General features: G+C 38.1%; 1 protein-coding gene across 4 annotated transcripts in view; it reads left to right on the top strand.

Annotated features, from left to right (window-relative positions):
* The window catches only part of GPCPD1 (glycerophosphocholine phosphodiesterase 1), a 43,592-nt gene that overhangs the window by 14,117 nt on the left and 8,023 nt on the right, over positions 1-21,452 (top strand). For 3 of the 4 annotated variants that reach the window (XM_048296766.1, XM_048296767.1, XM_048296769.1), the window contains exons 5-20: positions 49-111; positions 5,788-5,863; positions 7,681-7,722; positions 8,950-9,073; positions 11,606-11,849; positions 12,892-13,054; positions 13,146-13,278; positions 13,490-13,544; positions 15,116-15,208; positions 16,293-16,370; positions 17,210-17,249; positions 18,004-18,065; positions 18,940-19,005; positions 19,842-19,978; positions 20,769-20,904; positions 21,228-21,388. In XM_048296766.1, the coding sequence (XP_048152723.1) occupies positions 49-111; positions 5,788-5,863; positions 7,681-7,722; positions 8,950-9,073; positions 11,606-11,849; positions 12,892-13,054; positions 13,146-13,278; positions 13,490-13,544; positions 15,116-15,208; positions 16,293-16,370; positions 17,210-17,249; positions 18,004-18,065; positions 18,940-19,005; positions 19,842-19,978; positions 20,769-20,904; positions 21,228-21,388 (1,673 nt within the window). The remainder of the gene's footprint in view (positions 1-48; positions 112-5,787; positions 5,864-7,680; positions 7,723-8,949; positions 9,074-11,605; positions 11,850-12,891; positions 13,055-13,145; positions 13,279-13,489; positions 13,545-15,115; positions 15,209-16,292; positions 16,371-17,209; positions 17,250-18,003; positions 18,066-18,939; positions 19,006-19,841; positions 19,979-20,768; positions 20,905-21,227; positions 21,389-21,452) is intronic. The other variant, XM_048296768.1, reaches the window with a different exon arrangement.

The following is a 21,452-nucleotide window of genomic DNA, read 5'->3' as shown; positions in this document are numbered from 1 at the left end:
GAAACAAGGGATGAGGCATCCCATTGTTTTCTGTATGTTTGTATATAGGTATTTGCACGGCTTGGAGGGAAAAATAACACCCAAGAGACAGAGACAGATGTGTTTTTACAGGTATTGATGTTAAAGTTGCATATGACTTGAAATTATATAAATTAGAGTTTAATGTATGTGGCAGCGTACTGATCTGTAAGCATTGCACTCAGGTAGGGGGAAGTTCTTCAGATGGAATGAGGCTGCATCCAGGAAAAAGTTGGGCTAAGTTGGGAAAATAAGCAGCACTCTTGAACTGTTTTTCTTAATAACAAGTAATAACCTTAAGAAATTTAATGCTGCCTTTGCTGTCTTTCTTATTCTATTAATATCCTGTAGCTATTCACCCTGGGCCTTAGTTCCTCATTGAAACTGGGATTATGGAGGCTGTAGCTAAATGTGAAAGGAGTTACAGAATCATCTCATCAATATCTTTTAAAAATTTCAAATTACTGTCAAGAGCATGTAAGTTTTTGTCAGCCTTTTTTTTCACTAAAAATCATTTCAGTGAAGGATACTAATTTCAAATGAAGCACAATTCTGGTTTTTTTCATTACAGCATGTGAAATAGTCTAATCAGAAACTGGTATTTTAATTGGTACTTTGAGGCAAAAGAAGGGAAATCCAATAATAGTTTTATTTTGCTGAGGTCAAACTGAGGCCAGAAGTAGATTAATTCTTACAGCTTAGCATCTCTGATGGAATGCTTATATTTTTTTCTGCACATGTAAGCAATGTAAGTAATAGCACTCTCACAAAGCAGAGTTAGTGAGCAGGGATTGAGCCATAGACAGTACACAGTACAATTTCTGTTTTACCATTTGCAAAAGTTTACCCTCTGTATTGGTGAGTGTGTTTCTTTGAGTAGGTGCTCTGTATCGTGCACACTTTATGTACCGTGTGATGCAGAGTCTGCCAAGGTAAGTATGACTTTTATGCAATACCAGCATAAAGAGCTCCTAAATGTAAAGAGCAGGAAAAAAGGAAACCACCCTGCAAAACAAAGTATGTGAATTCCTGGGGTACAGGGTTATTATCCACTTAGTGGTGTCTGGCTTGTACCTGTTAAGTGCACAGGAGTTTATTTCTGGTAAAATAAAGTCTTTTGAAGAAAAGAAATCCAGGTAAAATGTTTTATTCCTCTTTTTGTAAACCTTTTGAAGAACGATGCTAAAGTAACAGGAATATCATGTACAGTATAGTGCAAGTGAGACAGTATATGGAGAACTTTAAAATTAAGGAAACCCTGATAACAAAAAGATACTTTTAAGTTAAATTAGTCTGAATATTTTTATTTCAGTGTTTTTTTTCATTAGACATTGCATGTGATTATTCTCCTAAATTTGACAAGCTGGAAATATATGGTCTCTGATACTTAGTTTTTTTATATCAGTGCAATTTTATGTGTAGTAGAATAACAGTGTAATCTTAACTATATGTTCAAGTCTGAGTGTATGAATTTGACATCACATAATTAGTAAATCATGCTGAAGACAGATCCACCTGAAGTTAGCATTCCCTTCTACAGCAACTGCATCTCTGAAGATGCTTGAGTTGGGCATGGTGGCAGAGATGGGGGTGACACGTTTACACAGAGAAATGGTAGTTCCCAGATTATCCATAGTAGTGCTACAGGCTAGATGTGAAAATAGAATAATTGAGATTTTAGGGGGGAAAAAAAAGAAGTCTTTTTCTCACCTCCCTTTAAAAAGATATGATTTGACCTTAAAATTTTTTTACTTGAATGATAGTATGAGGTAATGGGCAGTCTTGTTTGTAGTGAAGCACGTTGGTGTTAACATAACTGTGGTTATGTAAATAGAGCAGGTGGTTTTTTTTAAATACTCAATATTTGTAGAATTTTTGCATGAATACAAAAATAGGTATACAAAGAACCTTTTATTATAAAATTGGTGTCAGGTCTTGGCTCCTGCATATCAAGAGATTTTACTGTGTTGTAAACATTTTGATCTTAACCATTTAAAAAGAAAAATAGATACATGCACTTGGATGAAATAAGATGGTAACTTAAATTATTTTGCTCGAGGTTGTTCTTTCTTTGAACATAGTCTGGTACCACTGAGCTCCCTGTGAAGATCTTCCTGGGTTTTATTCTACACTCATTTTCTGTTGCAGTGGCAGAGGTGGTGGGTTATGAGGGGGTGAGTGTGAGGCACACCAAAACTCCCTTGGTTGGAATTTGTCTTCTGTATATCTTAGTTTTAGTAGAATAATTTTACATGCCATGTTTGTGTGATGCATATTTGAAAACCTTAGTAAGGAACACATTCTGTTCAGCTATGTTCTGTATTTGCTTTTAAAACAGTAAATAAGCATGCAAGTCCAGGGTTACTTCTTTCAAGGCAAGTGTGAAAGAACTAAGCTATCTGTGCATAGGACTTTTATAGCTATCTGTAGTAGGACTTTAAAAACTGGATTGGAGAACATTTTTCACACTTGCTTCTTAATTACAGAGGTTTCAAATGAGAGTTAAATTTACTTTTTTAAATGTAAGCAAATAAATCCATTTAGTGCCTGGACTATGGTAATAAAGGTGAAACTTAGACTGAGACTCAGTAATTATTGCCTTAGAAAAGCTTTTTCTAGATTAAGAACCCATGGTTATCGTGATAGTAACAAAAGCATTATTATCTGCTGAGATAGCAGATTGTGTGTGAAACTGTTCTTGGAAATACTAGAGCTATAAAATCCCTACTGAGCTCAGCATTTCCTGCCCAGGTGACTTTTGTGTGCTGCTGCCTTGCAAGTTAGATATGATGGCTGAATGGCTTTAATTATTTAGTTCAGTGCTTAATTATTGTCTTCTACATGGTACAGAAATCCAGAGGGATTTTGGTCAGAAATGCAGCTTTAGCAATTAAGTCTAATTTAGCTGTTTCATATTACTGAAGTAGATTATTATTCTTGAAACATAGTTTTAATTAGTAAAGTGCACTTGGATAAATGTGTTTGTGTGGCGCTTTTAAGATTTGGTTTGAGCTTTCCCCCCTCTCTAATGCCTACTCTGTTGTGTTGCCTTGAATCAGGAACCTTGGAACTGATCTCCTAAATTACCATTTAAACATCCACAGAAGTGCTTTCATTCTTTAATTTTAAATTTTAATTGTACTGAGTACCCAGGCACTTCATGCAGATGGTGCATCTGCTTTGAACCTTTGAACCATTATGCTAGATAGGCGTTTTACCCTTAATTTCCAAAGTGTCTAATGACTGCTGGGGGAGGCCCCAGCTTCTCATAATGTGAGAGGACTTGATTTTTAAAGGAAGTTCTTGAATGGCCTTTAAAAGCTTTAAAATTGCATCAGATGTTCAGCTAGTCAAGATCAAGCAACATAATGTTTGTGTTAGCTTTTAAAAAATATAAGTGTCTGTATTAGCAGAAAAGGATCCTCAGTGCCACTTACCTCAGCGTACTGCCCATGAGATGCTTGATGTGACATTTGAATATAGATGCCCTTTTAAGACTGTCCTCCAGAGACTCTCCTTTTAGGCAACATTACCATACTATTAATATTGATGATACATCATTTAGTTCTGCTGCTCAACTGGGCTGTTTTTCAAATGTGGTCAGTATATGCCATGGAAATGACATTACTATTTTCACCTCATTTTAACAGTAGTTTCTGTTACATGTAATTAAAACATTTTTAAAATGCCTATGAACTCAGAGATGGTCTGAGCAGGGATTGAGAGGGTTCTTAGTGATGTCTGTGCCTGTTCTCTAATCCATTGCCCTTTTTTTCCAGGTAGCTTTGCTTGGCTCTTCTAAGTATGGAAAGTGTTGAGGGTTCCTGGGATTAAATGCACAATCAGTCCACTGTTTCCTTTCAGGAGAGGAAATTGTGCTGAGTGTGTCCAGCATTGGTGTCCTTATTGTTGGGATAATGTTATTCAAATTCATTCATCATTTTAGAACCTAAAATTAAAATGGACAATTACAGTAGAGTAAGAAATAAATTGGCGTTTTCATACAACATGTTGGGGGGTTTTACAAGGAAAAACCTTTGCTTACCTTCTGAAGAAAGCAGCTTAATCCATGTTAGGAAGATTTGCACTGCCCAGGTTCAGAAACTAAAGTTGTGCACGTGTTCCTGGGAGCTGCTGTCAGAGATCTTGCATGCCTGCATGGTGGGAGTAAATGGCAGCCTCCCTGCTGACAAACATGGTTTGCAGCTTTAGAAACTGTGATTGTGACAGGCAAATGTCACTGCGCTGTGAAAGAAGGGGAAAGAAACTTCTCATTATTTACTGTTCTAGAAATCCCAACAGTGGGCATTGTGGCAGCAGTGAGATGTTCAGAACCAAAACTGCCCTACAACAGGAATAAACTGGATGCAATAATATAATTTTGTTTATATTTTACTTGCATTCTGTCTTCAAAACATAACTAAGTGTATGTGTTTTATTCTGACATGACCCTTAAGTGTAGATGCCTCTGAACTCGTTAGGAACAGTGCTTTAGCTGAGACTCACAGAGCAAACCTGTCCTACTGAGCACTTGTTAAATATTTGGCATTTGCTGTTAACTCACCCAAAGGCATGGTAGATTAAATGTGGTCAATGTACGTCAGGAAATCCCATCTGCATGTAAAGAATTTATTGGGTGAGCTGTAATGGAACAAAGCACTGTGGTCCTGTGTGATTATACTGCTGAGTTTGAAGCTTGTCTGGATGTCCCTGTGGGTCTGAAATCTGTTTAAACAAGAACCTGAAGTACTGGGATGAGCTGGCGTTGAAGCTTCCGTGTCTTTGGCAATAGTAGCAAATATTTTTGGAAAGAAGAGTTACTTAGGCCCAAACCACCAAAATGACAAACTGCAGCTTTGTGACAGTGTTTTTTTACATCTGGTAGTAACAACTGTGCCAGGCTAGGGGAAACTTCTTAGGGTGACTGAGTTGGGAATCAGGCACGTTCTTTCTGTTGTTAAGTTGTGGTTACCTAAAAGCTTTTACCTAGAAAGCTATTTCAAACTTAAATTGGTCTGAAAGAGGAGACTGTGTTACTGTTCTGGTTATCTGTCTGAGTCTTGGCTATGTTTGTCAACAAATGTATTCTTTTGGTGGACAACATTTTTTGTTAATGAAAGAATCTAATTTATCCTGCTCCAACTGGAATAGACTGCAGGGGCTTCATTGCTGACTGATTGGCTCAATTATTTATGTTCTAATTAGATGGTAAATAACTTGCTCTCTAGTACCACAACTAAAGTAACTGTGTTTTGTAGTCTTTGAATTTAGTAAGGCAAATTATGAAGGAGAATGCACCCCTGCAACTGCTATGTGCATGAGTAGATGCTGAGTGCTGTTTGGAATTAGAGATGTGGGGTATGTTTTTTCACAATCTGTTGCTGTAGCTTGAGAACAAAATGAGCACTCTAAATGAGCTCAGAGATTTTTTTTTTTGTATCGGAAGGAAACTAAAGTAGTCTAGCAGAGTACCTGTAATCAGTAAAGGTTTAATGATTCCATGTAACTTCTCTGCCATGTCAGACTGTCACAAGTTTTGTCATATGTATTCACAACACATCAAATAGAGTCATCAGCAGTTGCAGGGGTAAGAAGCCTCATCTGTTTTCTTTCTTTCTCCTTCAATCTCTCTCTGTTTCCCTCTCTTCTCCTTCTTTTACTTCCTTACGTCTCTTAAGTTTAGTTCACAACCATCCCAAACAGCTTCATGGGTACAAAGTCAGATCTAACAAAAGAAATTATTGCAGACATTTAACTTTTAAATTACAGACTATCGATGGTCCCTGCGAAGTCATAGTTCACACGTGGGAGACTCATCTACAACCACGATCAATTACCCCTTTAGGTATGGGCATCAACTGCATCTGTTTGAGGCATATGCATAAGATTGCTGATATGCTGCACACTGGTTTAGAGGGATTGATAGCTTTAGTTTTAAAATACTTAAATTTATTAATGTGTGGGAGGTATAGATTTTTTCTTTGCACAACATGGGCCTTACTCTCAAAATATATATGTGTATATATATATATATAAGTAGCTTCAAAATGGAGTGGATGTGAAATTCTTTGCTGTCATCCTTAAGATTATGTGGGTTGGTTTTTTAATTAATTTGGAATTGTAATAATTTTCTGTAAGTTTAATTCTTTGAGACTAAGGATCCATATTATCTTATTTAGAGAAAATGGGGGGGAGGGTGTGAAGTCACTGCTGTTTTTATTTAAGTACTATTTAATTAGTAAAATTTTAAACCAAAAATGTTTAATTAGGCTTCTTTAAGTAAATGGATGAACATGAATGGACTTATTTACCCGTCAATTTAGCAGAAATGTATTTTGCTGAAAGACAGAAAGGGTGGCATGCAGACTTACATGTAAGTTACTAATGCCTTTCTGAACAGGGAAAAAGTTTGGAGTTTAAGAGTGACTGAAATAACCTTTGAATGTAGCTTGTAGCTTAGATCTCTTATGCTGCTATGGCATGTTTTATGCACTGTCTTTTCTAGCACATGAAAAATACTATTTTCTCCACACTTAGAAGTTCACATTTGTTAAAAACTTCCTAATGACTTGACAAAATGTCTTTTAGAAAGAAGGTGGTATCAAAGAAACTGCTTGTTAGTCATGAATAGTACCACGATCACGTTCCGTTCTCCCTTGGCCTTTTTTTTTTTTAAATTTCAGTTGAATTAGTAGCGTTTCTATTCCTGTAAGAAGATCATTTCTGTATTTGTCAGTAATTGATAAGGGAAGCAGCCTGTCCTCTGCTAGGGCCTAGACTTTATCTCTAAATTTAGACTACTTCATTCCAAAGAGTTGGGATTTTTTTTTTTTTTCCCCAAGTAATACTCAATTCTTCATAAGCAGTTTTTAAGAAAATGCAGCAAACACAGCTATGTTAGCACTGGGTCATTATGATCCTGAATTGTTGCCTGTGGTTATTAAAAAATTAGGTTAGAAGCCCTATGATTCTTAGGGGAAAAAAAGGGATTAGTCACTGTGGAGACAAAATTATGTGAAGATTAATGTTTTGAGAAATGTATGGTTTGTTTAGACTGTTGCAGTTCTGTTAATGCTGGTGAATTTACTTAGTGCCTTAAGATTTCAGTTATTAAAGCTTTGGAAAGAGTAAGGATAAAAGTAAGTGTGAAGTGAGTGGTTTCAATATTTCGTGCTAGGTTGGTTTCTGTCATGTGGGCAGAATAAGCATTTTAATTGTGACTAACTCGATTTAAAAGCTGTAACTATAAATGTGCAGCAGGGTAACTTGTATGTTTGCAAGAAACTTTCATGTCTTTGACACTGCTTTGACAAGTAAAGCATCTTAGGTACTAGTGGGATGTAGATATCAGCAAAATAGTTCAGCAAGCCAGAAAATTGTGTAACCTTTTTACTCAGTTCCGATTACTTTGGGTGAAATGTGGCATTTTGTGTGTTGGTTGTTTTTTCGTGCAGAAACTGAGGAAAAGCATAAATTGGGATAAATCTTTATAGAAGGTTGCAAAAAACATGCTGCTTTGTCTGTTTCAGTTTTCCTACCTTTTTTTAGATACACTTTTTAGAAGTGAAGTGGAAAAGTAGAATTAATTTAACTTGGCAATGATTTTTAAATGTGAATACTAATTAATTTTTTTCCATTATTTTCCATTCCTTTTAATTCTAGAAAATGAAATTACTGTCGACGATGGAGACTTTGGAATCTGTAGTAAGTGAGATACATTAACCTTTATCTATACCATGAATTTAAATTAAACAAGGTAAAGTCTTGTAATTAAAAACGTTTGAGATAGATTTTAAGAAGAATTGCCTGTGATAGTTTTCTCTGCTTTTACAGTTATATTTGTATCCAGCATTTGTGCATTCACACTCAGGCTGTTATCCCTTCTAATGGTAATAAAAGGCTGCTAGGAAGACTTGAAGTGTTGTCACTCTGATGGTGTTAAAGGTTGAAATTTGGGAACTTTAAATCATGAGCATGTGTTTTTGAAAATACAGAATAGACTTAGCTTTCTCCTGATACCTAGCCTTAGAAAAACTCCTCATGCCTAGAAAAACATGGTCACTCACACTGAATATACCCACTCTGCCTCTTCAGTTAGAGATGCAGCTGCCAAAAGGTTCTTGTAAGCCCACACTTCGTGTTCTTGTGTGTGCACAAATGTCTCACTTCTGTCAGTTCTGAGCCACCTCTCACCTAATGTTCAATCCTCTGACTCTGAAAGTAACTCCTTATCATACCTCACACGTCTTGTATTCAAGCTTTTCCATCCTTATCAAATGATAAGTTTGGCTCTTTAGGAACTCTTCAAAACTGTGGGGTTTGCTTCAGCACCTGGTTTGCAGCTTGTGTTTCTGGTCCTCCTGCTTGTAGGCTTTCCTTGTTTTGCTGTTCAGGTTGAGGTTTCTCCATGCTTTTCATTAAAACTGTTGCTATACCCTGTCCTGCAGACTTACACTGCTTCACTGGTGCTGATTGTGATGAGCTAATTGGACGCCTGTACCTCAACAGAAACAGGGAGCCTCTAATTGCTTATGAAACTTCAGAGTTCCTGTCAGTATTATTCCATAGACTGAGAGATCCCAAGACAAGGGAAGGTTACTCCTGCCTTTGGAGACTTAATTTAGCTCTTGATAGCATATATGTAAAATTAACACTGGAATACTCAGTGCTGTCCTGCAGACAGTTGGCACATGATCACTGTTCCTGCTTAATCCCTCTAAAAGCCAGCAAACAACTGCAGTATCTGTGGTCTGTTCTGGGTCCTTCAGAAAGACTGGGGAAAGGCTGCCCCCAAGACTTGCTCTTGCATTACTGTAGAACAATATTGGTGATAAGGAGGATTATCTGGAAGATGATGGCAAGAGGAACTGCCTAGATGTCCCTAAAATAAGTTACTAAAAGGTCTTCTCCTTTTTGTTTGGTTTTTGATAGATGGTATTGAAACTGTGGATGCTGGGTGGCTGACATGTCAGACAGAAATAAGGCTACGTCTGCATTATTCTGAGAAACCCCCTGTACTGATATCTAAGAAGAAATTTAAAACATCAAGGTTTAGGTAAGAGCCTGCTCACCTCAGTATGCAATTTATCTCGTGTTAATTGTCAATACTAGTGGTTTGTTGGTTTTTGTTTTTTTTTTTTTTTTTTTACTTAATTAATGTAGCCTTTAAATTCATTTTGGGTTGCTAATAGCCCAGTTTCCAAGTGTTAGAGCACAAATACATACTCCATACGTGTTTTGGTGTTTCTTGCTTTCTGGCTGGAACTGTAGTGTTCTTAGGTTCTTACTTAAATCAGTTTGAAGCTTTTATCTGCAGAGGTGCCTCAAAAAGCAGTCATTGTGATAACTCCACAGTTAATTGTTAGAAATGCTATCTTAGCCCTGGTGTTAAGAGGACTGCACTGTTGCACACAGTGGATAAGGATTTGGCTGGGTGGTTGCTCTGGGTGTTGTGGTCAGCAGCCTGATGTCCAAGTGAAGACCAGGGATGAGTGGTGTTCCTCAGGGGCTGGTGGTGTTGGTGACATGGAAAGTAGGATTGAGTGTCCCTTCAGCAGTTTGACACCAACCTGGGGGGTGCAGTTGCACTGGAGGGAAGGGATGCCATCCAGAGGGAACTTCACAGGATTAAGAGGTGCAAATCTCACCAAGTTCAGCAAGGCCAAGTGCAAGGTCCTGCTGCACTTGAGTTGGAGCAATCCCAAGTACAGGCTGGGTGGAGAAGGGATTGAGAGCAGCCCTGAGGAGAAGGACTTGGAGGTGTTGGTGATGAGAAGCTCAGTGTGACCCATCGTTGCACACCTGCAGCCCAGAAGGCCAATTGCATCCTGAGCTGCATCAGAAGCAGTGTGGCCAGCAGGGTGAGGGAGGGGATTCTGCCCCTCTGCGCTGGTAAGGCCCCACCTGGAGTGCTTCATCCAGCTCTGGGGCCCCCAAGATAAGAAGTATGTGGAGCTGTTAAAGTGAGTCCAGAGGAGACCAGGAAGATGCCCAGAGGGCTGGAGTGCCTCTGCTGTGGACACAGGATGAAAAATTTGGTGTTCTTCAGCCTAGAGAAGAGAGGGCTCTGGGGAGACCTTTGCAGCAGTCCCTAAGGAGAGCTGAAGAGGGACTTTGGACAAGGGCCTGGAGTGATGGGGCAAGGGAGAATGGCTTTAAACTGAAAGAGGACAGGGTTAATTAGATATTAGGAGGACATTCTTTAGTGTGGGGGTGGTGAGGCACTGGCACAGGTTGTCCTGAGTTGTTGGTGCTGAATCCTGGGAAGTGTTCAAGGCCAAGTTGGATGGGGCTTGGAGGAACCTGGTCGAGTGGGTGCCTCTGCCTGTGGTAGGGGGTTAGAACTGGATGATTTTTAAGATCCCTTCCAACCCAAACCATTCTGTGGTTCTGTGATACTTGATAGATTGCTTTTTTTCCAGTTTTGATTTGATTGCCTCTCCCAACCAATTCCAGATTTTCTGATGAGGGGAAGGTTTATTTAATATGACACTCTTCAGTAGATTTAATACTTACATTGTGTTCTCTACAGCTTTGCCTTTTTTCCTTGCATGTTATAGCAGGTAAAGAGGGCAATTCCTGAAGCCAGCTTCTTGTCTAAATTAAATGGTTGAAATAAAATTTGATAAGCTGGATGCATTCACTAAATACTCTGTCCTAAAACATTGGATCTGTCCAATAGTTTCTGCAACAGTCACTTGTTTATGCCAGTGACATTTTTCAAGTTTCTAGAGTACCTGTGTTGTGACTTGTTGGTTTTATTTTTTTATGAGGATTAATAATGTGGACTTGGTGTAATAGATTTCTATGATTGTAAGTTTTTCTTTGAGATATGACTTCAGTTTTCCTGGTGAATTAGCATCTATAAATGATAATCTTTTATCCTGTCTGCTGTGTCTATGATGCAGGAAGGGCTTTGGGTTACTCATGTATGCTTACATCACTGATGTAACTCATTTTGTGTGGAGGGTAACTCATTTTGTGTGGAGGGTTTGCTCTGTATAATAAAGGATTCTGAGTCTTATAGAGAGGCTTATGCTTCTCAGTCCAGGATTTTTCAGAAATTGCATTCAGTTTAAATGCTCATTTAGGATTTTTCAAAAGACTAAATTAGTTCAGCCTCTATTACTTACATCTAACAGTATACTTACTGCCTTATCCCAGAGATACATCAGCAGCCACCAGTGTTCAAGTCTGGATCTTGATGTTTACTGCAGTTTTCAGTGCCTTTCATTAACCTGTTGGCATTATGGGTGTCAGTCTGTAGAGGCAGGCTGTCTGTTTGGCAGCCCACATAGTCTGGTGGAGTGCCAATTCTCAGACCACTAGTAGAGTTTTCATATTTACCCAAGTTCAGCTTTTAGCAGTGACTTGGGCACTGAAATCTGACTAAAATATTATCTAGACAATGGCTGCGAACTCTTGCTCACGTGAGGGCCTGCTGGATACATTGCTGTTCTGTGGATGGTGGTGGTGAGAAGAATTCTTGTGTTGTATGAGCTTCTGCTCAAGCTTCTTCCTAAATCCTTATCATTTGCAAAGACACTCCAGTGACGTAACCATTTGTTTTGTGTTTCTGGTTGAGTAGAGTAAAATTAACCCTAGAAGGCCTAGAGAAGGATGATGACGAAGAGGGCCAAGAGAAGACATCCCCTACTGTCCCTCAGAAAATGGCAAACACTGTGGAGTTCTCCTTAATCAGTGACGACGACTACAAATGTCGGCACTCTCAGCCAGACTGCGGCTATGCTTTGCAGCCAGACCGGTGGATAGAATACACAATACAAACCATGGAGCCTGATAACTTGGAATTAATATTTGATTTTTTTGAGGTATGTCTCTTTACATCTAAGAAGCAGCTGCCGTCTGCCTTTTGGAGCTCGAGTCAATTATTGTGAAGATTTCACTTTTGAAACAGGGCTACTGCCTGATATTCTTGATCTTTTGGATTTGTTTACACAAGTATGAGACTATTGACTCCCAGCCCATTTTGTAGAAAGGTTTTGTGAGTCTTCTTGATGTGCCACGGAAAGTTTTTCAGTTCTGCTTATTTAGAAGTCAGTACAAATTAGACTTGAATCTGTGTGTGTGCTGTATTGCATGCTGTTAGGTTGGTTTGATATTAATCCTTTACCAGAGCTAAGTTATGCTTCTCCTGCTTGAACCTGAACAATGTGTATATGAGCTGGTTATATCACAATTACCGAATCTAAATGTTTATGTTATAAGCAAAAGAGATTCCTCTGAACTAAGTAGTGCAAATTAAAACTGAATTCTCACCACTGTGTCTGTTATTTTGCACTATTTTTTGCCCTGAAAGATATTAATATTTGAAGTTCTTTTTAAAAGAAAGCAACTTACGCAGAACAAAGTGTCTTAAGCATTCTCTTTTTGGTCTGAAAATGCTTTCAAGATCACTTACAGTCTTAATTGTGAAGTGTCTGCATAGTTCCTGAACTTGACTATGGTCAAGTGCACATTCTGCAGGTTAGTTCTTCCCTGCAAGTGCATACAAAGTTTTTTAGAGTTTTAAGCATCTGTATTATTCCAGTTAAGTTTTTTGTTCTAAACGTGACGTGGGCATTTTAGAAGACAGACTATTCTGTGCATGTAATTTTGATCTGAAAAGCTTTTCAAACGTAAGGGATATCAAAGACAAGTGTGAGTTTTGTAGATTTCCATCAACATTTTCATATTCCTGATAGTAATTTGTAACTCACTGGTACATCAAACAATTTTAGCCTGAAATTAGTGTTTTCTGTAACACACAAGAAACTTGTGTTGTGTCCTGAGGAGCAAGACAGAAGAGTTTGTTAGAATTCTCACTTATATCTAACAGTAGGGGTTTTGGGTTTTTGTTTGTTTTGTTTTTAGGAAGATTTAGGTGAGAAAGTAGTACAAGATGATGTGCTCCCAGGTCATGTAGGCTCTGCCTGCCTCCTGTCATCCACAATTGCAGAACTCGGAAAGAGTGCTGGAATTCTTACACTTGCTATTATGAGCAGAAATCCAAGGAAGACAATTGGAAAAGTTAGAGGTACAGTTGATGCCAACACTGATGTAGATAACTTTTCCTCAAAGCCATCTGCTGTTTACTGACGTGTGAAGCATTGCTGTTTTTCTTGCAGTGGACTACATAATAATTAAACCAATCCAGGGATACACTTGTGATATGCAGGCTTCATATGCAAAATACTGGAAACCAAGGACAACTCTGGATGTTGGACACAGGGGAGCAGGGAATTCTACAACAACAGCCAAGTAAGTTTGTTTGCGTTTTAGACTGGGGAGATTGTTTCATTTCACTGACATCTGTTGAGGAAGCAGAGAGTTTAAAACGCTGCAACTATTTAAGTCACTTCAATATCAAACATGGGTGTTCTCTATAGCAAAAACTTCTGATTTGTATTTCTGTTGTTTCAATTCTGTGCTATAAGGCACCTAACAAACCCTTTTTCTTGGTTTTTTTCAGGCTTGCTAAAGTTCAAGAGAATACCATTGCATCCTTGAAGAGTGCTGCCAGTCATGTATGTACACATTTTCATACACACAGCACCTGTGTTGTGCAAACTAGGTTGGCTTGTATGATTAATTTGCATGATTCAATACAGTGAATGGTAATTGCACTGATGTAAATGGTATCAAACCACTGTGGAAATTGCCTGAGTAATGGGAAGTTAATAGTAGATTAGACTCTCACTCTCAAGTTCCTTAAAAAAATCAAAACTTCCATGTAGTACATTCTGGTTGTGTTCTAATACAAGGAGAATTTTAATCTCAACCCTGTACAGACAGTTTGAATAAATGAATAAAATTTTGGCACTGCTAGAGTCTGTCCTAATCCTCTCAGGTGGCAAAGGTCGTGCTCAGGGACTGCTGTGTACTGAAACTTGCTCTCTGAAAATGTGACTTGGGAGCTGAGCTGGTAGAATAAACCAATCCTTGTTTTGGTGCTTGCTGCAGTGAAGACTTGGAATCCTAAGACAGAACTTCCAGTTTGGGAGATAATAGCTCCATGTGCCTAAATTCTGTGATGGAGGTGGTCACTTTTATTCCTTGCAGTAATCTTGATCACTGAAAAAAACTGTAGCTACTAAATTACTGTTTTGAACAGTAGTTCTTAATCCCTGAGTGGACACTACATGTTTAGAGAAAGCTTTTAAAATGCTCACAAGAAATATGCATTGAGGCAGAAATTTGCTGTGAAGTCATCAGCAGCATCACCAGACAAGTGCTTTTATCTATTTGCAGATTGAAAAGGCTGAAAACCACCACTCTGAAAATATTTCTGCTGAGAAAAGGGCTGAAAAAAACCCCATGTCCTATTTTCTTTTTGTGCTGATTGAAAAAGTGTGTGTCAGGGTGATAATCTGATGAATGGTATTCTTGGAGGCCTTCAAAGGAATTATTTGCAGACAGTCAGTATAAGTACAAAAACCCAAACCTGTTACTGTGTGTTCCTCTTTCCTTCTAGCCCTCCCTCTTTTCCAAAAGACTGTGCTTAGAGCTTTTGGATCTTTCTTCCTTTTTAAAAGCCTAACAGAAAAGCACATACAGCTGAAAAGGGCAGGAGAATACTGGATGCAGCTATTTCTGTCCTTGCTCTTACTGTGTTACTCACTAGTGACTCCAGAATTTTGTTCCTATATGGAATATCTCCCTAAAGCCTTGGCAGTATGGAGCCATCACTTGTCTCTTGGTGTGGTGGTGGGGAGGAGGGAGGAAGATGCCTCAAAGGCATCTATGTTTAAAACATCTGTATCTAAAAATATCATCTTAGTCTTTCTCTGTAATCAGATTTATAAGACTTGAGTCTTACTAGAGGGTTTACAAGATGAAGCAAGATAGATAGACACACACACATATATATGAGCTGTATTATGGTAATTAAGATAATTTGCCATGTAATTCTTTCATCATTGATAATCAATCCATTGCTGACCATGATTTAACTGGTAACAGCCAGTTGTATTCAACTTCTGCTTGATGTCTAGGACCTGTGAATGCTTGACAATACTTGCATGCAGTTCTGTAGTCCTTGTGCATAAGTAATTAACGGGCTTTTGTTTTGTTCTGTGTGTTTTTCGATTTCCTGCAGGGAGCAGCATATGTGGAATTTGATGTACATCTTTCTAAAGATCATGTGCCTATAGTATACCACGATCTCACGTGTTGCATGGCCATGAAAAAGGTAAGGAAGATGAGATCTGTATTTTATTTATAAATATGACCATTCTAGAAACTTAAAATGTCAAGCTCTCATAGAAATAATTCTGGGGACTCAAGGGATGGAATGGGAATAAATATGCAGCATTACTTTGTGCATAGAGCAGGGAAGCTGAGTTTTTCCTTTTGATGTTGTAGCAACAGCCTTTCAGATGTGTGATTTGGCACTCTTCAAGCCTACGTTGTGCTTATTATTTAGCTTCTGTTTGATTTAAGATTTGGAAGGAAAAACAAGACAACTCCACTATATTCAGTGGGGCCTATGGGACTGTCTTAGATTCAGGCCTGAATGTTTGCATTCTGTCCTGTTCTGGTTATCTTCTCTCCTAGTTCTGGCAGTGCATCCAGAGAGAGATTGCAGAGCACACTGCTCTGTCTTCTTGGCACTGAGTTTTGTGTCTTCAGACTCCCACACCCATTGCAGTATTGCACTTTATAAGAAGCTTGGTTTTGAACAGCTGTGGAAATGGAACTTTGACTGAGGGGAATGACTGTTCAGTGTGTCTTCACTCAGTATTGTCTTGCTCAGTAAAAATTTCTTAGTGAAGAGGGAAAGTGAGAAATGGACAGAATTTTTTTGACACCGGATCTTTATTTTGGGAGTGGGGAGTGTGTGTGTGCCTCAGTTTTACCCCAGGACATTTATCTTTTTTTTTTTTTAGTTTGAAACATTGGATAAACAGCAGTAAACTGAACTGCCTTGGACTATTTTTTACTGCATTTCTTTACTTGCAAACATCTTTCCTGAATACATTACCCAATCAAGTTTTTACAGAATAATTTTGCTAACCTTTCGAGAAGAAAGAACTTTAAAGCCTCTGACTTGCATGAAAGACCAAACACTGTTTTTTTTCAAATTGACATCTGTTTTATGCTTTTAAGTGCCTGTGTTCTCTTGAAAATTGATCATCTTAATCATAAGATATCACTTGTATCTTTATCAATAAAATAGGAAACATTAGTTGCCTTTAATGCTACTATATAAAGAGTGTGTAAGGTTTTTTTATTGTTTTCCATGATGCTTAATTATGTGTTGGTTCTCTTCAAAGAAACTGGACACAGAGCCTTTGGAACTGTTTGAGATTGCAGTCAAAGAACTCACATTTGATCAGCTGCAGTTATTAAAGGTATTGTTACCTTGGCTAGTACAATATACTGCGTGTAGAATTTCAAATTGTGTATGAAGCTTAGAGGTTTTGGGAGTAGGTATAGATAGTTTGGGAGAGTACAGTTTAAAAATTGTACAAACGGAACAGTTAGTTAATTCCAAGAAAAATACTTTTGCACCATTGTTACAACTTGGATAAATTTCATTACTTTTATCCTCTAGAAATATGGTATCTAATTTTCAAATGTTGAACTGCTCTACCTTCCAAACAGAAGTGCCCTGCCTACAGTAAAAGAAAGTCAGGGGATGACTGGGCTACTGAAGACCCTGCTGAGATACCTGTTCTCAGTCAAGGAAGGCATCTGGCTGGTCCAAGAAGCACATGATTCTTTTTATTTATAATTACTTGGTCCACTCCTTTTTGTAGAGAGAGAATTTGAACGGAGTAAGGGAGTTGGCCGTGTCTGGCCTGATTCTAGCTCAGTATGTGTGACTGTAATATAAAACAGGTCAGCCCTCTGCACTGGATTGAACCACAGAGGAGGGATTAGTGTTCAGACTTTTTCACATCTTGATGTTGAATTATAGTATGTGTGGGTTTACTCTTAACATGATTTCTGAATTTTCAGTAAGAATATTTTCAGTTTGCTTTTGAGCTTCCCTTGAAATCTTTAAAACAAAGTTTTAAAGAAAATTGTGACATGTACTAGTATGTCCTTTATTCTTTAATAAGTGACTAAAACTTTGTCTATAATGGACTTTTAAACTTCAGAACTATTTACAAGCAAAATTAGTTACGTTTTACATGTAGGAAGATCTGTATGGGTAGAGTGTTAATGTTGCTCTTGTGCTCTTCAGCTGGCTCACGTGACGGCCCTGAAAGTAAAAGATCACAATGGTATGTACTAGTTTGGAAGAGTCTTGGCACTGGTGTGCTACCATGTAATTATATAAATTCTGTGGTTGCAGTTGCTTGTTCTAATCATGTTTGTCCCAAACATTTCTAAATGCTTATGTAGGTAATTTTTGTGCATGCTGTAGAGTTCTTTACTGGGAAGAACTTTACTACCTGAACAGAAGTTACTCCCTTGGGAAGCGGGGACAGAAGGATAGAAGGCAAATGTATAGATCAATATATATATCTGAATAATCATAACGAAATTGCCACTAATGTTTCCACCTTATGCTTCTCTAACTGTACCTTCAGCTCTTGAGAACTGCTGACAAAAACTTTGGTAACTGCTGTGTAGAGTGTCTCATCAGTGCTGTAAATTTTTGGCCCAAATTATTCCCTTTGTAGGGAAAGCAAATTACCTCACACATCCTACCTGTATAGGAAAAGATAAAATCTAAAAAAGAAAAGAAATAAGCCTTGATAGGCAAGGCTTCTTCTGGATGTGATTCAGTGAGTGAAGTGGTAAGGGATGGGAGAAGCCATTCTGATCTATATTGTGGCAAGTTTTTAAATTCCAAAACAGGCATTGCCACCGCCATCATTGGAGTATGTCAGTGTTAGAGGGAAAGGTGTAGGTAATCCAAAGGGAGACCTGGTTTCATTGTTCACTTATAATTTGGAGCCAGTCTTTTCTTGCTGGCGTTACTGGGATTATGCTTCTGTTTGTTTTAATTCAATATTTTATATTTCTTTCCAGCATCTTTTAAAGAGGAAGAGAACTCTGCTTGTGAGACACAGCCATTTCCTTCTCTGCAAAGAGTAAGTAGTGAGTATGAAGCAAGATGATTGTGGAACATGAACGCATGTGTTTTACTTTCAGCTTTGCACATGTAGCAAGGGATACTGATTTTTGGGTTTAGGCCTCTGGTGTCAGTGCTACAACTGAGAATAGAGGCTTTATTTTTGGACACTGAAGGCTTTTCAGTGCTTACAAGTAATAGTTTGTGTGTGTTTCAAGCTTCTGAATTCACGAGCCCAAGCTGTATAGCTCAGGGTGCACTCAGTTTTATAGCTGGTTAACATGTGGGCATTGCCTGTTAATGCATTGACAATTGTTTCTAATTTTGAAAGAAACCACACCTGGCCTTTGGCAGCTCCTCACAGACTCTTGTCCATCTCTCAGAGCCAGACACTGAGAAATGCTGAGTAGATTTCCAGTGTGTTCCTACTGAGCACTGCTTGTGTTAGCTCCACCTTTTGAAACCACCTTGCAAATAATTCTTGTAAAGAATTTCACATGAAAGAACTTCTGTATCATTGTAATGGCAAGCTCCTGGATTTAAAACTTAAGATGCTTTTTGCATTCAAAAGAACTTTCTCGAAAGAGGAGGAGGACCATTTTTTCTGTAGGAGTACAAATGGGGCATTTCTTACATGTGTTTGTGTGAATTGATTCTCATTTGTACCTTGCCAAGATCTTGTCCTTAAGATTTTATCCATTTTTATGTATTCATCAAGTTTAGATTGGAGTAGAAAAGGGTGTGTGTGTTGTATAAAATGTTAAAAACCTAGGGTTTTAAATTCTACTGTTAGACACCATTAGCATTAAATTCCAATTCTCCCAATAATTACCTTCATAGTGCTTTGTTGTCCTCCTTTGCTGTGGGGTCTCTTCATAATGAATTTTTTTCAGGTGCTGGAGTCTGTTTCTAAAGATGTTGGGTTCAACATAGAAATAAAATGGATCTCCCAGCAAAGGGTAAGTAAACATACATGTGATTTACATTCCTACGGCTAAAGCTTGTGATTTGATGTGACAATTTATGAGCTGCAAAGGCATCATTTTTGAAGGTTTATGTGCCTTTTTTTTTATAATGCATTATTTTTGAAACTGGGGGTATAATGGCACCACTCCAACGAATGAACAAACTTATTCTTAAAATGATAGAAAGTATTTATAGGACTGAGTTCATAATGCAGCTCAGACTGCTTTTGGTAGAGACCTTAAAAAGCCAACAGATCACAACAGGGCAGGCAGGAAAGTGCCAAGAAATTCAGCCTCTCCTGGCCCAGTGCAGGAGCAGCTACAACAAGGTGCAGTAATGCAAGCTGCTGTTTGCTTCTAGTCAGCAAGATTGCAGACTCAGCTGGACTGTGTAGCACTCAGTCCAGAGGGAAATGGTTGTAAAGGCTGGGATTGGAAGCCTGGAGTGGGGGAAGGAAGCTAAGGAGAGTGGTAGGCAGAAGTCCGTGTGCTAGAAATAACAACAGAGAGTAGCTGCTATAATTGTTGGTCTTTGGGGAATTTCTTTGTGTTTTTGAAATTAGAATAGGCTTCCTAGAGTGCCTAGAGTGATGGGGAGACAGGGAATTCTTCAGTGAATCTTACTGCTATGAGAATTCAGCTGCACCTCACAGGCTGTCAGTCCTGGAGAGCTGTAACCAGCACTCAACAGACTGAAGGACTGACTTCTGCATTCACGCTGGCCAGCTGAATTCTCACTTTGCTCAGGTTGAATGAGACACCATTGCTGGTTAAAATAATTTTAGTAAGCATTAATTTAAGTGACTCCAACTTGTGCTTTCTTTTTCTAGGATGGACAATGGGATGGCAACTTGTCAACTTACTTTGACATGAACCTTTTTCTAGATATTATTCTGAAAACTGTTTTGATGAATGCTGGAGGAAGAAGAATTGTGTTTTCTTCTTTTCATGCAGATATTTGTACAATGTAAGTTAAGAAGAGAGAAATAATGTCCTTTGTTTTTAACATTTATTTTTATTTGGTAAAATTTACTTTGTACGTAAGAATACACACAGGAAATAAATAACAGCTGTTTTGCTTAGAACATGTACTTAAGGTGCCAGAATAGTTGGGAACTGAAATGAGACCACTTTGCCATCTGAAATGAGCCAAAAATAAAATTGGAGAATAAAGTCATAGTGGATATTTTTGTCAAGTGTCTTCCTGGATGCTTCACTCTTTCTTAGCACAACAAAAAAGGTCATGGTTTCTTCTGGTATCCCAAAGTCTTTTTCAGTCATACTTGAGGGGTGTGCAAGCCTAACTTAGGAACCAAATCATCTTGTTAGAGTATCCAACTTGAAAAATACATCAGTAAGGTTAGGGGCTGTATATTAACCATGTTTAGAAATTCTTATCATGGATCTTGGTGATTATCATGAATCTAATGTCCATTTAAAAAGAAAATTACAGAATTAAATGGCCTTCAGGGATTTTGCATAAACTTTTTGAGGATGTGGGGCTGAGTTCAACATGAAGTCTAGCTTCCCTTGACCTGTGCGTTAATCTCCAGTAGTGGCAAAAGGAATCAGTTGAGCAGTTTGTCACACAGTTTGATGCTAAACTGTGGGACCATCTCCTTGCACCAGCTAGGAACTAGAAGAACATGCAGGAAAGAGAGGAGTTCCCCTCGAAACAGTGAGATCAAAGTTCCCTGCTTTTTGTTTTTTCACTTTTATTTTTTTCATTTGCTACTTGTGGGCTTTTTTCCTGGCAGGATCCGGCATAAGCAAAACAAGTATCCTGTGTTGTTTCTCACTCAAGGGGAATCTAAACTCTATCCAGAGCTTATGGATCTCAGATCTCGCACAACTCCGATTGCCATTAACTTTGCACAGTTTGAAAACTTGCTGGTAAGCTGACAAGTTAAAATCAGACTAAATTATTACTGCTTGTTTTAAATCTATCATTTTGACACTAATACATTAAATTACAGCTAACCTCATAAAATAAATACACTAATATTGGGTAACTGCCAAAATAATGTCCATAGTTTCACATGTTTTTTTAATACAGTGTTTAAAAAATAACACTATAAATAAACTCTCTAATTGTATTAAATAAATTTTTATTACTTTGGATGAAATGGTAAGGAGCTGCCAGTGTCAAAAGATTAAACAAGCTGATGTAAGTGTTTCAGAAATGTGGGTTTTAATTGAAGTCTGTTGTATTTCAGGGAATTAATGTGCACTCTGAAGATCTGCTGAGGAATCCAGCGTTTATCAAACGGGCCATATCCAAAGGCCTGGTTATTTTTTCATGGGGTGATGATGCAAATGACCCGGATAACAGGAAGAAGTTGAGAGAATATGGTGTTCATGGGCTAATATATGACAGGTACTTAGTTGTGGCTTTTTAAAATAATAATCATAATCACTACCATCATCAAGCTTAGAAACTG

Source organism: Corvus hawaiiensis, chromosome 3 (genome assembly GCF_020740725.1).
Source record: "Corvus hawaiiensis isolate bCorHaw1 chromosome 3, bCorHaw1.pri.cur, whole genome shotgun sequence".
NCBI classification, from domain to species: domain Eukaryota; kingdom Metazoa; phylum Chordata; class Aves; order Passeriformes; family Corvidae; genus Corvus; species Corvus hawaiiensis.
Note: the sequence above shows the minus strand (reverse complement) of the source record. Positions and strands in the feature narration are given on the sequence as shown.